Source organism: Argentina silus, assembly GCF_951799395.1.
Source record: "Argentina silus genome assembly, chromosome: 8".
Taxonomy (NCBI): domain Eukaryota; kingdom Metazoa; phylum Chordata; class Actinopteri; order Argentiniformes; family Argentinidae; genus Argentina; species Argentina silus.
The window spans coordinates 8,995,270-9,012,005 of record NC_139662.1 but is presented as its reverse complement, the minus strand read 5'-3'; the positions used below and the strand labels follow the sequence as shown (position 1 = coordinate 9,012,005).

Here is a 16,736-nt window from a genome sequence, read left to right as displayed (position 1 = left end):
TTGTGATTGTTTCAAGGGGATAATCTAGCGTAACAGTCATAATTTTTCCTTGATGTTATTTTTTTCTTGTTTCTCTGAATCTTTACTGTATATATGTAGCTATATAATTTTGTTGGGCTCACATGGGGCATTTTGTATGTGACATTCATGTTGAGCATATGGTTTACCTCTGAAAGATAAGAATCAAGTTCAGTCCAATTCTTCCTGTGGCTATTCTTTTCGAAATGTCTGAGACAACTGTAAACTTAAGTGCCTTCTCTCGTCCTGTCCCCCCCATACCTTCCAATTCATTCACTCCCCCCCCCCCCCCCTCACTACCAAGTATGGACCAAAGACATCTGCCCCAACCCCACCCCCACGCCAATACAAGCAGCACTTGGACTCCCCTCCCTGTACACTGAATGGCACACTTTTCATTTACGATGAATAAAATTGTTTGCAATACATTCCTGTGTCCGGTGTCTTTTTGTGTCCATCTTTGCTTTTTATATGCACAGTTCTTAGAGTTTCCTGTCGAAACAATGTCTGGTTCATATTCAAGTTGTTCAGTACCTTTCAGATTTTGGGAAACAGAAGAGCATCTGACATAGAAAATAATTAGGCCATGAACTGTTATAGGGCTTGTTATCCCTGACACAAAGCCAAAACTAAATCTCTCTATGCTTTCTATGGAGACTCCCCATTGGAGATGCTTTTCACTCAAGATGTAGCTGCTTTATCTGTGTCCAGGAAACCGCCCAAGAGTACACAGACAAGAATGTATGAGTTAATTGTCAGTACTATGATTCATGATCAACTAAATTAGCTGTATAACTGCCTACAAGTGAAAACAAACAACGGAGCAAAGTAATCAGATGTATGACCATTGTTTATGTGGAATTAACTCGTTTTAGAAGCACTACGACTTCACCCAATGAGCCTATTCACTGTGGCTGTGACAGTATTGGCCAGCCGAGTTAAAAGCAAGGCTTTCTTGCACTTCTGTTTCGGGGCAGTGCCAGTTGAGCTTTCTTCAAGCTCTGGAGGGGTCGGCGATGGAGGAGGGCTGATTGAAGAGACACCCGGCAGTGCTACAGTAGTAAGAAATACAATAGTTAGTGCAATAGTTAGAGTCTATAGTCATCACTGTATGACATTCCACAGCTGACTCACAGGTGACCACACATAACAATTACAAGCTTAAAAATAACAGCAGTTAGATCAACTGGTGACAAGGGGATGGAGCATTTTTAGTGACTTGAGATGTGAGCATAACTTGTCATGAGCATAACTAATTTCTGTTGTGATGTGAACTCAAATCAATGCATAACCCATCTCAAATCAATGCACAACAATTAGTTTAACAAGAGATGTGACTCTAAAAAACGTACATGACTGTAACAAGGCGTGAGATGACTTTAGCTCATCACTCATGTTGGTCTGGTCTTGAGTCCTGATGGAGACATTCCGTGGACCCACTTTGCTTTTGGAAGAGTTCTTACAAAGAGACACAGGTATAGATGAGAAAGCATTGATACACATTGATAAGTCACAAAGCTAAATGGCTGAAACAGAGATTCAACTGATAATATTACATAATTTGCGTTCACAAGAGATAGATGCTGCAGTCATTACAATATTCTGGATATGATATATTCCTGTATGTGGACTATAATACATTATACCAAGAATATACTGTATATGAACATTATATTCTGGAAGGTGACTTCCCCTTGCCACATCTGCATTTACGGATGTATTGCAATCCTAATGTGAGCCGAAGGAATACACACTTGCCATTCACTAATAGACACAGTATAAAATGTCAACTCTCATTAGCATCAATATAGAGGTTACCATACCTTCTTTTTTAGCATTGTGGGCATTTTTGGTATAAAATGAGATCTCCATTGACTCCATTGACTCTTTTTAGAATCATCCTGACCAATAGCGTCCTCTGATCTGGCATTCAAAGTGGAAGATAAAGACCTTCTATTATCATGACCAGGGTGGAGGACAGCGGAGAGGAGATGATATGGGGCAGCCAGGAACTCATTTGAAGGGTCAGAGCCAATCTCCCTAACCATGGAAAGGGCAATGGCTCTGGGAACCTCCGCACTGCATTCCATTATTGCCTGGTGTAGCTCAGTCGCTGATCCACTCTCCTGAAGCAGCTTCTGGTAGACCGTCTCAACCATCTCCTCGGATGGCTCTGGACCAGGTTGTGGGTCCTCTCCTATCGGCATTCCAGTGGCCTCTGACATTAGTGTGACCACCGAACCAGTCAAACTGATGGCTTTCTCGTTCCATTCTGGCCCAGACTGTGAGAGAGATCCAAATGATTTCAGATGGACCTTCAAGAGAAGTGCTTTCATCAAGCTTTGCACTGACCCAGTCGAGATAGACGGGGTCGCGCCTAGGCTTGACTTCACACTGCGTTCTTGAGGAATCTCTTTAGTTTGTTCCTCTTCACACTGTCCAGAGAAACAGGAAAATCTCTGTAACCAAGATTCAATCTTCCTCCATGCTCCTGTCTTGGTTGTAGATGTCTTTCCAGCCATTTCTGTGATTGTTGTGTCACATTCTTTCCCTTGCCCTTCACAATCCACAAGTGGAGTCTTACTCGGAAGATCTATATAAAAGAGAATATTGACATTAAGATAATTATTTCAGCAATACATGTATTCATTTCAATTTAAATGAAACTGTCTCAACTAATTACAAACGCCTTACAAACCCTTTATGATGTCCATATTAATGTAAAGTGCTATGTAACACTAGATTAAGTTGCCCCTATAACTGTGTGGTAACATTGTAATAACTCTAGTAGCAACATAGTATTAACATGAATTAACTATGTTGCTACATATTCATTAGGTAATCACATAGCATATGGAGTTGAGTGGTTTTGTTATAACAAGTGTAAGAAGGAATAGTCCAGGTTTGTGTTATTACACAAGTGGAAAAATGAACAGTCCTGTGTAATAACATAAACCGCTCAATTCCATTACTATACAATTTCAATTAAATTACCAATGTACTATGTAACAGCATGTTAATACAAGGTTGTTAATAGTGCAATTACATAGTTGCTACACAGGTATAGTGGCAACTACTTAATGTAAAGTGTGACCTTATTCTCAAATAAAAAGATGTCTTACCTTTGATGATCCTAACAGTTGACTCCATTGAGGGGTTTCGGGTCATTGGGAAACATTCCATAAGGTCTGTGACCATAGCGGTGGTGATCAGGGCTGTTGCTGATCTTTGATCCTGTGGGACAAGGCTCAGTATCTCCTCACTTCTATGAACCACTTTGAAATATGACATGTCCAGGGTGGGGTGAAGTGAAGTCTGGGTTGAGCAGGGCACAGTGCTTTTAGAGGGATGAGATTCCACATCATGGGAAGCATTCAAACCCAAACACTGATGCACCAACTTCCCAACGGAGGTCTTCACAAATTCCAAAACAATTTGTTTTTGGAATTCCTCCTTCACTGGACATGGTTCCTGAGGATTCACCAGTGAGTTGCTCTTACTGAGTGCCAGTTGTAGATCATCACTGGATTTGCCAGAGTTCAGGACAAGTTGGACCTTTTCAAGGAGCTCAGTGGAAGACAGCTGAAAAAGATCCTTGGAAAGGACTTTCTCTAGCCGTGCGGGTGAACATGGGGGAACGCGGGGGTCTGTGATCTGACGCAGATCATCTGGTTTGATGACCGTTTCCATTATAACATTAAGCAAGTGTGTTGAGACGGGTCTAACATCGGTTATAATGTTCACAACACCGCTGTCACTTTTTCTCCCAGCACCAAAACCATCTGAGACACTTTTGTCCTCGGTGGAATCAAAAAGGATATCAAGGTCTCCAGAGATAAGATCTTCAAGACTCTGTATTACGGAGTTCAAATATTGCCTTGCATGGAACTCCCTGGACCCCTTGGAGTCACAGGTTGGCAACCCTTCCTTGACACTTCTCAAAATGCAACTGAGGATGTCCTTGGCACTGGTAATGACATCATGTTTCCCAGTGTAAACTGTGTCCTTGGCTTGAAGGAGCAGTGCGGCAATAAACAGGTCCCTGAGTTTACCTTGGACCAGGGGTGGGCAATTAATTTTTACAAGGGGCCACATGAGAAACCTGAATTGTGTCAGAGGGCCACACCAACGATAACTTGAACTTAATTCTGCTCAACTTTCTTCCATTGTAAAATGCACTAAATTATATATTTTGAAAATATTTATATTAGGCAATGTGAAATTGTGGTGTATAAGTCAAATAAGAAAACAAAAACAATTATTGAATCAGTGCAATTTATTTTTAACTTGTTAATCTCCACAAACAATGAAAAACAACAAACAACTTAACAAGTTTATAGAAATACAGCAATACAACAAACAATAACTTGTAATGTTTTCCACCTCATTTTACCTCTTCAGTGAGAATAATCCAGTCTGTTCTGGGCTTGAACAAGGGCATTGAAATCTGGCTGAATGTCTGAGGTGGCTATGCGAAGGACAGCTGAGAGGTGGTCATCAGTGATAGAGGATCTGTGTTTGGATTTGTTGAACTTCATCACTGAGAATGTCTGTTCACATACATAGGTAGATCCAAAGAGGACTAGAATCCTCTGAGCATGCCTCCTCAGGTGTGGAAAGTTCTCCTCTTTGAGGGAGGAGTAAAAGTCCAGCAGTGAGACTGACCTGAAGTGCTCTGCCAGAAGTGTGTCAGACTGCAGGTCAATGAGTTCCATCTGAACATCACTTGGTGCATTATCCACACTGCAGTTGAAGGGAGAAGAAACCATGTGCATTTCACTCTCAAGAGTTTTGAAATCTTGAAATCGCCTCGAAAACTCTGCATGCAGTGCTTCTAACATGGTTGACTACTTGTGGAGGTGATCGGCTGATCTTTTGGCTTCCTTTAGTGTTGGCAAGTGGGTCAGAATGTTGTCCTTCACTTGGCTTGAGATAAGCTGCAACTTTCTCATGAAAGCCTTCACTGCACTGTACATCTCATGCACAAAAAGGCCCTTGCACTGAGTTTGACATTTAGTTCGTTCATTAGTGCAGTCACATCCACAGCGAATCCGAGGTCTGCCACCCAGTCTTCATCTGAAAGCTCTGGGATGTCATGTCCTTTCTTAACACAGAAATCCTGAATCTGGTCTCTCAGGTCCCAGACACTTTTCAGTACTTTGCCAAGGCTGAGCCACCTGACAGTGCAGTGATAGCTTATGTCACCATGTTCAATCTCATTTTCCTCCAAAAATGCAACAAATTGTCTGTGATTTAATGCTCTCGCTCGGATGAAGTTAACTGTTTTAGTTACAGCATCAACAACATGGTTCATTTTTAACACTGTCTTACATAACACTTCCTGATGTATAATACAATGCAAAAATGTCAATTTCTGCACAGGGTTCATTTCTGTCACTTTATCCTGCATTCTCTTTAAAAGTCCAACATTTTTCCCCGTCAGATTTGGACAACCGTCTGTTGTCACACCTGCCAGCTTGTCCCATTTCAGTCCTAACATGTCCAAACATGCATTTACCTCTGTGAACAAGTCATTACCAGTGGTTGTCTCTTTCATTGACTGCATGGCTGCCAACTCCTCCGTGATTTGAAAGTCTGCAGTTATCCCACGTAAGAAGATGAGTAGCTGGGCGGTGTCACGTACATCGCAGCTCTCATCCAAAGCCAGAGAAAAACAGTCAAAGTCGGCCGCTCTGTTCTTCAGCTGAAGCTCCAAGTTTCCAGCGATGTCCTCAACCCGCCTCGTTACAGTGCGTCGGGAGAGTGACACGTTCTCAAATGCGCCCTTTTTCTCCGGGCACATCAGCGCAACAGAGTCCAATAAGCACTCCTTAATAAACTCTCCGTCAGAAAACGCCTTACTTTTTCTGGCGATTTTGTGAGAAATTACATAACTTGTCCTGACGGCTGCATCTCTGGGGGTGTGAAGTTTCGTAAAAAGTCCTTGTTGGGTTTGCAGTTTTGCTAGCAACGCATCAGACTCCCGCGCACGCTCTTCATCAGACAGATTTCTGTATTTATCCTCATGCTTGGTCGTGTAGTGGCGATTCAAATTATAATCCTTTAACACAGCGACCTGTGTACCACAGATTAAGCACACGGCTTTACCTTTAATTTCTGTAAAGAAATACTTGGCAGTCCATGTCTTGTTGAAAACACGGCATTCGTTATCAATTTTTCTTTTCTTAGCGTGAGCCGACATCTTGAGGGTAACTTGGCTAGCGTCACTTGTCGCTGTTCACCTTCACTCACAGCTCACGCACGCACATACGTCCATACGTAAGTAATACAAACGTAACGCTTTTCTAAATCAAATTTCAAATTTCAAAATAAAACACGACACAGATATTTGTCTAATTTATGTTGTAATTTATTAGGGATGCACCGAAATGAAAATTCTTGGCCGAAACCGAAAACCAAAAATGAGGAAACCAAGGCCGAAAACCGAAAACCGAAACACCGAAAGAAAAGATTGTCAATTATTAGAACCATTGCATTTATGGCTATGACTGTGTACTAACCTCATATAAATTATTATTATTTATTTGTTACCATTCATAGTATTGACAGACAGACAGCGGTCAATTATTATTAGCAACGGTCTGTTATACGAAAATAATTGACCGCCGAACGTTTGGAAGGCCCATTCAAGTGAATGGAACGTTCTAATCTACAGCATTAAGAAGAGCCGTGTAATAAATAATATTATATTATAATAATTATTATTTTCGGGATCTACAGGGAATGTTTCAAAGATCAACCCGTCGATCGCGATCGATGGGTTGGCAACCACTGATCTAAGGCAATAAATTCCATAATTTTTTTGTGTTATGCCTTTTGCCTTGGCCCCATCACTGGAAAACTTTCTTGCCTTTTCAAAAACGTCTGCTACAGACGGAGTGGGCGTGCTCGGATTGACTTTTCTTTTCTGCGCCGCATTCTTCTCATATTTAGAATGGCAATCGGGATGTTTGGATTTCAGGTGATAAATTAAACCCGACGTGGAGAAACTCTTTGCAGATACACCCCCTCTTGAAATTTCAGCATTGCATGTTTTGCAAATCGCTATCCGTGGGTCTTTCTCCGAGATATTGAAATAAGTCCACACCGCAGACATGTTGGCTCTTATCCAGATAACCGTGTGCTGGCTGCGCTTTTTAATTGCGTCATTACAATTGTGTTTCGGCCGTGTTGTTTCGGTGATTTAGGTATTTCGGCCGAAAAGCGAAAATGCACTTTTGGGCCATTTTCGGTGGCTGAATTTTCGGTGCATCCCTATAATTTATGATTGGCCTCACGCGGGCCGGACAGGGACGTACAAAGGGCCGGATGTGGCCCGCGGGCCGTAGTTTGCCCAGGTCTGCCTTGGACGGTCTGAAGGAGATTTCGGGAGATCAACTCAACGCTCTCCCAGAAGAGTGTAGTGTCTGAGAGAGCATTGATGAAATCCTTGTCGGGATGAAGTACTAGACACTTCACACCATCCATGGTAGCATCCACTACATCAGCCACTGTCTCGGGTGTCGCCGCTTCATTGAAGCTATAGATTGTCGAATCAAGACGGGTGGTGATGTCATTGGCGGCAGTTTGAATTATCTGGCCTGCCGCCTTTGTGGCATTTTCACGAAACTCCTGGTATGATTGCTTCAGGGTTTCACACAGGACATCACCATCGTGATCCTTTTCCTCACTCAACTCAGAATCAAGTGGAAGTAAGTTAGGCATAGCCACATCTGGGTAGTGGGAGAGGAGTTCCATCAAGCTTGCGCGAGCCTGGTCTACATCGCTCAGGGACTGGTGCGAGCCATGCAGCGATGTTTCACTCCTATTCATGCCTAAATCCTTCAATACTTGTGAGAAAACGTCATCAATCTCGTCACCTGCAATGGCGCTGATTTGGCCACTTGAGAGACAGTTGACTGGAAGCTCTCTTCCGACAGTTTCACCACCATCCGAACTCACGGTAAAGGTGTCTTCTGAAAATCCATTTCGGGTCATCTCATGGATTCTGGTTGCCACAGCAACAAGGACCAGTCGAGCATCTACAACAGAATCCTGTCCGTTCTTACCACAGAGATCGTTCATGTGGTCAAAGACTGCACTGATAAGCTGTGCTGTAAAAGGGGGCAGTTTTGATGCCATGATCATCTGTAAATGTAAGAGTGCACCTGGGAGCTCCTTCCCTGCGTAGAATAATTTCTCTGACACATTGCGAAGCATCTCCTTGGCAGCGCCAATGCTGCTGCATTCAGCCACTTGGAAGGTTGAATTGCCTGCTGCTTGGAGAAAGACTTCAGAGAGGCCAGAATTGATATTGCCTACTGCACTCTCAAAGATGTCAGATGTCAGGGCAATGGAGGAACTCTGTACTGGAACTGAGTGTTGACTCTCTCTATTTTCTGAGGCGTTGATGAAATCACTGACTGATCCTCGTATCTCAGATTCTATGTTGGTAAAGAGAGAATCTTGCGACACTCCTAACAAGGCTCTTAATGGCTCGCAGAGGGGCTTGCAGCATCGTTCGCTTCCACTCCCACTTGGAGTGGACCTGTTTGATCGACAGTTCAACTCATTCTGTACTCCCTCAACCTCCAAAATGGTCTTAGACCTGCTGTTGAAATACCAAGAAATACAAAGCAACATGTAATATTGTAAACTAACTACTCATAACATAGACATAAATGTTTTGGCATACTGTAGGCTTACATGCTGCTGTGGTCAGTACAGCATTTTGAATACATCATAAGCCTTGCATGTTTTTTAACAAGTATGGTTACAATTCTAAATGATTATTGACATCACAGCAAGTCATTACTTGCTTTGTTTTTTTTTCACTCACTAAAAATCGCAAACTCCCTTATGAGTTGATGGGCATTTACCCCCCTCTCACGCACACCAAATAAAATGCTGTTTACATAATGAAATAGTGTTATTCAATTTCAATTCAGTCAATTCGGGAAGGGATTTGAGTTCACAATTCAAAAATTGAAAAAAACTTTGGTTGTAAAAAGCTTCTCATTTACTGCTCATTGAAATCATTCAAAAACAAATGCTCTATTTGCACTAATTTGTAATTTAATAAATTCAATTCATTCCTGAATTGAAATTCCAATGACCCCAACCCTGACTCTAAAGCACTATCACATTCAGAATACCTTGATGGAGAAAGGGAGAGCACAAGTGAGCTGCTGGTACTGGTCCGGCTTATCCTGGGGCTTGGGCTGCGGCTGACCTCAGGGTCCCGTTCATCCATTATGGCCATTGTCAGGGACAGGGCAGGTGCCACAAACATGTTCACTGCCTCTCTCACCCACGATGAAATGGTGGTGCATACCTCAATAAGGTCTGATTTTGTCATCTTTTTTTAGACAGAAGTAAGGACACCCGAAAGGAAAGGCAGAGATGTCAGAATTCAAATATTACAGTAGAGCCAACATGAATGTCAACTCAAAACAGGAAAATAATTATCTCACTGAAACAGTGTTTTTCAAAAGTTACATTGAAAATATGAGAAGAAGTTGATGATGGTAGGGTTATGTCCAAGGAAGAAACTTACATTGCTTGGCATTTCCTCCCGTATGACATTCCACTGCCTGCAAAACAGATGAACAAATAGACATGTTTTTTTTTAAATTTGATTTACACTAAGAAACACTGTTCTAGTGCATTATCCCAAGCATATCAATAATGGTAATGGGAAAACTGGATGATCAGTCATACATTACCTGTCCTTAACTAAAAGGAATAGTAAAAAGACCTTACGCATCAGATAGACCCTCAATAACCGTGATGGCAACAGAGTCTCTCTTGTTAGCCAAGCACGCCTTGTTTTCACTTCCAATGGATTGCTGGGTATCCATCCTCAACTGGTCAAACGGCTGTGCATGACAATCCACCACAGAGCTGTTTTTTTTGATCCAGCGTTCTATAAGGCAAGAAAGGGAAAATGATAGCTTGACATTGCAGCAAATACTGTACTTGACACAGGCCAAATGTCCAAGGGTCAAATACAATTGATTACAATTGAATACATTGCATTGAACTTATATTTACAATATTCTGAATTTGTAGAGTCAGCCTATCTAACAACATGAAAGAGTTTCAAACCTGCGCGGCGCTTTGTTTCGGACAGATATTTTGTGCAGCTCATTTTGTTGATAGAGGGTGAGATATCGTCTGTCTCTAAAACTGTAGATTCCACTTTCCCAATGGTCTGCTCTGGCTGGGGACTGTTCAAAACCTGTCAACATGAGAGCCAAAAAATATGAACACAAACAAATAAACAAAACAAGTACACACTAAAAAACAGGTCTCCGATAAATAGTATGATGAATCATTATATTAAAAGTGGACTGCATGTTATGAGGAGCATCCTACTGTAGCATATAGTTACAGACAAAACAGCCTTGAGCCTTGAGCCTTCTCACCGGTTCTGATGTTTGATGTTTATTCCGCTAGATGAAGAGAAGGGACAATGGAAAGTGAAAATTAAATCCTTCTTTATTGCATAAAGAAGTTAGACATTTGTGATGGTGGGACAGATTCTATAAGTATCAAAATGTAACGTGTAACATAGACTGACTGTCTAGAGTCAAACCAAGAATACAGGCAACCCAGAATGGTAGATACTAAGTGGGATCCTTGTGATGAACCTACCCGAAACCCTAAACCTAACCCTTACCTTAACCATAAACCTAACCTTAACCGTTTTAAATCTCAACTTCAAAGTGGTGATGTCAGAGTCAGACCATCTCAAGCATCCCACTTAGCATTAAGCTTCTTCTACATTATTGGTATGAGGGTTTCTTTTTCTTCTTTCTTTCTTTCTTTCTTTTTTTTTATCAAAAGCTGCACTGGGCCTGTCTACTCTTTGCTGGGCAACTTGCTTTATTTTTTGCAATATTTCTCTACTCTACAATTATTAGATGGGGTCTTTAACCCTGATGGGACTGAACCATGTCTACAACCCTTCTGGGCACTTGACTAAGATCTGCAGGTGCGCTTAACAGCGCTTGATGCACGGGTTTGTACTTGACCTTTATGTATAGGTTAAATCCAGTTCAAGTACAATAACAGAAACACCACATAACCAGGTATAATACTCTCCCAAAAACTAAATATTGGGTCTACATAGGCTTGTTTTACATGAAGCCTATTGGGATCAGTTTTTCACATAGGCCTAAATTCTGTCTGCTCTTAGCTGAAGCATTTTTTCTGTGGTCCCCACGCCCAGGGGACTGAACAGTACTGATAATGCATTTGTAAATGGTAGATGCAAAGTGGGACTTTAACCCTTACCCTGGCCTTACTCTAACCATAACCTTAACTGTAACCCTAACCGTTTTCAATCTCAACCAAGCATCCCACTAACTAAGCATTTACCCTTACATACAGTAATCCTAACCATAACCTTAACCAACTGTTTTAAATCTCAATTTCATGGTGAGTGTTAGAGTTGGTATGTGCCAAGCATCCCATTTAGCATTTACCCTTACATAAATCTTACCATAACTTTAACCCTTCCCTAAACTGTTTAAAATCTCGGGTCTAAGGATCCAGGTTAGCATTTAGTCCAGGTTAGCATTTAGTTTCTGGACCCAGATGGTTTTAGGGGTTTTCACTTGATTTCTGTAGGCCTACAACTGTAGCCAATTATTAGATGAAGTATAGGTAGCCTTAGGCAACAACAAAAGAACAAGGGACTTACATTTTTCCTTCCCTTTAGCTTTCAGTGAGACGGGTGATGATTCTCTCTGCTGGAGCAAAATATTGCCAGGCCAGGTCCGCGTCTTCAACTGCAGCTACAGCCAGAGTGAGCTGAAAATGAGTTGTCCAGCCTTTTAAATGTGTCAATTAAATACGTCATAAAGGACTCTGACGTAACATTTACATTTACTGTACAGTCAGTCCTTTCTGCTGCCATGGTGTGATTTAGGCCAAGTAATTAAGCAAATAACGGGCACAATTAAATAAAAGACACATGTGATAGCCTATCTTGACAGAGCAATATAATAACGTATGCATCAATCACATAAGCATCCACTGTAAAAGTCATACTGGAAACGCATTAAACTGGCTATCAATCTATCAGGTCCGATTTTAGCGAGCACTATAGTTTCCATGGTGATCGAGTGCTTGGCTACAACTGCAGCTTTTCAAGGGTTTATCTTCAGACGCAACACAAAAAGAGATTTGCATTTTTGCTTACACCTGTAATGACACCACCAAACAATACGAAGTATGGTCAGCAGAGAGTGCTGTTGACCCAGACCAAACTCCCACTACTGCCAGGATGCCAGATAACCCTGAGCCGTGGAAGCTTGGGGAGGAAAGTAAGTCGCTGCGCAGTCCCCTAGCTAATGAAAGCAGCAACATTGACATATGCCTGCTCTGTATTATGAAAATGACACAAGCTTTTAAATGTCTCTACCTTATTTTCAATTTAGCTGTATCAGCCCTCCAATAAGTTCAGCTTGGCAGACCCTAACTGTCACCGAATGAAACCTGACTACAACAGTCTTCAAGATCCATACCTCTTTGACTACTATCAACGTAGAGACATACAGGACATGTTAAAAAGGAGACATTTTATAACAGAAGAAAATCAAGTAAGGCCTATACTCAAATGTACATACCATTGTTAGGGCTATGACCAATAAGTGACTTACTGTCATTGATACTCTTAATTCTCCACAGGTAATATGCTCGTTGAAGGAATTTAATGAATATAGGCAATATCTGTCCTCTATCAAGAATCATTTTGACATGGCGTACAAAAAAGAGCAAGTGAGTTGAATAACTGTAGGCCCACACTTTTAGCATGAGGGTGGTTTCTAAATGATACAAAACAAATACTGGAATTATTTATTGGCAGACTATCCATATGAAGACCTTATTGGAGCTTCAGGAACAAAAAAAGATTCCAAAAGATATTACTCTGACTGATATAAGGAGGTGGATGACAGAGGAAGGGGCAAAGAGCCTCAGAAGTTTGCAAAAACCGAGCAGAGACAACCTGAGGTTAGGTATAATGATTAGGCATATGCCAAGTCATGACACAAACTCAAACCCATAACTCATACAAAACAGTCATGAAAATGCAATCTCACTCCAGATGAAAGAATATGAGAAGAGTAAGATGAGTTCAGATTAGTTGTTTGTTTATCGGCACTGAAAAGTTTAAGCCTAATTTTAATTTGGATATAGAGACAATCCTTTGATGTGTTTTGATGAGAGAGTGTTGAGATGAGCCTATAAGATTTGAGCACAGTATTCTTGCATACCATAGAAGTAGCAGGTTGGCATAAAAGTGCTGTAGTGTATAAAAAAATAAATAATAATAATAAGAAGAAAAGTGCTCTGTACCATTAAATCAAAATGTAATTAATGTATCCATTTCATTTTGGGTATGGAAAACAGCAAGGACTGGAAGGAAGGATTGGAGGAGGAATGGCAGAATGAACTGGTAATGGGGATAAAGTTTCTCAGCACCGTTACAATTTAGCTTAATACTCTAGCACCAACTTTGTCTAGTTGTGGTGCTAAACTGTTCTCATCAGATGGCAAAATAGGAAATAACAGACTGGCTCTATGATTAGATTTCTTTGCATGCCTATGGCCAAAACAAACTGAAACTTTGATAAATGTTTGGAACATTCTGAAACACACACAGCCTTGTGACTAGTATTGAACCATAAGTGTGGGAGAAATGAAATATTTGCAAAAGACGAGAAGTGAGAAAAATATGAGAATTTTGTTCCAGGTATGGAAAAAGCATGAGATGTCTGAACTAAGGAAAATTGAAAGGGATGCCCAGTCGGAATTTAATCAAAAGAGAAGACATCGAGAAAAAATGGAGGAGAGACAAAGAAAGGTTTGGGAACCATTCTCACCTCTGCTCTATTGTGTTTGAGAAGCCACCTGTCTTTTACTTACTATTATTGTGATGAGATGTGGAATTCAGTATTGACCGGATTCAAATGCATTTCTATTCACTTGCAGATGCTGCATTATTATCGAAATAAGAATGTTGTGCATGAACGGCAATTGAAAGATCTAAAAGAGAGACAAGAGGGGATCAAAAACAGCAAGGAGACCATTGCTCTTCAAAAGTGTTTGATTAGAAGAGTCTCCCATGCATCACCAAAGCTGGGTGAGTGTTTGTCAACATAAACCATTGTTCTTGTAGCTGCAGTATGTGGATTACATTACTTACATCAAATATTACTCTATTTTAGGTATCTACTGTTAATTTTCAGTTTTTTTATTTGCAGTTGCAAGTTTATGTAGAGACTTGATCTCAAACCAATGCATGAAGAAACCCTCTGAGCTGCCATGTGTGGATCATTCCAAGGCTAGTCTGAAGCACAGTCAAAGGCCACATGTATGTGCATTGGTTCTTTAATGCTGTTTTCTGTGAACACTTGATTTTTGCAGCAAATTCTGAATTGACATCCATTTCTTGACATGTTTTTTTCTTTAGGGAGATCGCAAAGTAGAAGCTGGGAAGAGTTCACGGGAGACAGCACAACAGCATCCTCATCCAGGCCATGGGTCATTACAGACCAACAACAGTACGCCCTCTCATGCTGAGCGCTCTCTTGGAGGTTTTGAATGCGCTGATGATCAGATAGATAGAAGCACATCATTGAATTCCTCTGATTTCATTATGGAAGAACAGCCTTACATTGAATTAGGACACACAGTGGGTCCTAATGCAAACATGATGTCTCTCTTTGTCCAAAATGAATATGAGGATCTTGATTCCATAACTGCAAGCCCACAGCTACTGTGCGTTTCAGTCATTAACCCTTTGTTAAAGGATCAACAACAAGTATGTCGCCTCTTGGGGGGTCATAGAACGAGTCTTGTGTCGAGGGATGGAGCCCCTCTTTCATCTATAGAAGATCTTGGGGACATGGATGCAGAGATAAAGGCCATTGCAGCTGAAATCGTTACCGTTATTTTGAAGAAAGTCAGAATGGATTCATTAGAAAACAACAAGAGTGATTGCCACTCCATCCTCACAAAAGTAGGGGAGGTGGACCAAGGGGTCTTGACTGCAGTTTTAGAAACTATCGAATCGCCCTCTCTAGATGATAACCTTTTGTCTGACAGTGAATATGAAGACAACAGAAATCTAATGGGGGCATTTTGTCCAAGAGCAAACCATGGAGCCAAACTGATGATGTCACATCAGCCCTCACCAGCCTCTGAGATAAAACATGGTCATTCCAATCAAAATGACTTGTCCTGTGAAAATTGGTCAGTCCTTTCATTGGAGACTCCCAGGTTTGAGGAGGCACATCCAGCTACTTGGCAGCCAGACTCCAAGATTAATTGTATTTCTCGTAATCTCATTGAATCAGCTTTTGAGAGTGCTCTGACATTTTGTGGAGGCTCAGGGAGACAAAATGATTCAACACATATAACGTTGAACAGAAACATTGAAATTGGATATGATGACAAAACATTAGAGAAAATATCTGACAAAGGAAACTCACAAATGGAACATTTGATTACCACAGCCCTGCCACCTGATCTTATTGTTGAGACTCATAAATTGGATGCTAAAGATCACATGAACAACATGGCACAAACAAAAGAAAGCCCAACTGAGAGGGCAGAGGCAAAAAGGACAGAGTATGTGCTTAACCAAAGCATGACCAGTATTCAAAACCTCAACTTTGTGAAGACTTTACAAACCAAACCACCCTCAGTTTTGAAGTTGTCATTTGACAGAACATTGCAAGAGCAAGCCATGAGCACCATTCCAGTGGAAAAGGAGAGACAACAAGTATCAGTTACCGTTACTGAAACTTCTAAAGCTAAGCAGTTCATAATTCTTTCAAAGACATCACAAAACTCAAATAGCTCTCTGCCTGAACTTCAACTTGAGAAGAGCAACCTTTCACCCACCAAAACAACTCTGTTGTGTCCACTTGAAAGTCTCAGTAAAAAAAGTAATGTTGTGAAGGATTCCAATTCTCTACCCAAAAGTCAACTCCCCATACAAAACATACCTGAAGCCTCTGAGCCTTTAGTCCCATCCTCTGCAGACAAGTCATGCCGTGAGAGGAGTCTGAAGGCCTTTATAAATGCTGAAACTGTGATTCCAAGCTGCCCTATTTCCTTTAAAGAAAGAGAGCATCAAAGACTGCCTCTACTGTCCTCTAGGAGACAAGGGATGTCAGACTGCTTTCCTTCCTATAAGTCCCTCAAATTCTCACACCTTCCTTATGGAAAAATGTCACAACTTGAACATGGCCGTACTCAAAGTCAGACCAACCGAAACACAGTTATCAAAACTGTCAGCAACATCATTAAACAGGCAATAAGAACGCAACTACCAATGGGGCCTTTTCAGGTCCACCGCAGTGTTCTTCATATGGACGTTGACACAGGAAATTCCAGTTGTGAGTTAAATTCAACAGCAGAGGATGTTGTTGAGACAGTGTTAGAGAAACTGGCAGCCGCTGATGTGGATGTCAAACCCTCAACTACAGCCATAATTATTGACAACTCCGAGACAGACAAGCAAATTGAGGCACTCACTCAAAGCCTGGTGGCTTCCGTTACAGTCAAGGTGAAACAATTCATTGCCTCACAGTCGCACACAGTAGTAGGCAATGTTACCCCACTCCATGGAACTGAAAAACACCAGTGTCAACAGATTACTGTGTCTTCCTCTCAAGGTATGACTAGAGGTAATGAATCAG

The 16,736-nt window shown here is 41.3% G+C and overlaps 1 protein-coding gene across 1 annotated transcript; it reads right to left on the bottom strand.

Moving 5' to 3' along the window:
• Positions 1-4,415: 4,415 nt before the first annotated feature.
• Positions 4,416-6,220, bottom strand: LOC310808907 (general transcription factor II-I repeat domain-containing protein 2A-like; the record flags this gene model as incomplete). Its single annotated transcript, XM_083676006.1, has 3 exons — positions 4,416-4,761; positions 5,004-5,195; positions 5,517-6,220. The coding sequence occupies 3 exons, from the start codon at positions 6,218-6,220 to the stop codon at positions 4,416-4,418; spliced, it is 1,242 nt and encodes a 413-aa protein (XP_083532132.1).
• Positions 6,221-16,736: the final 10,516 nt, after the last annotated feature.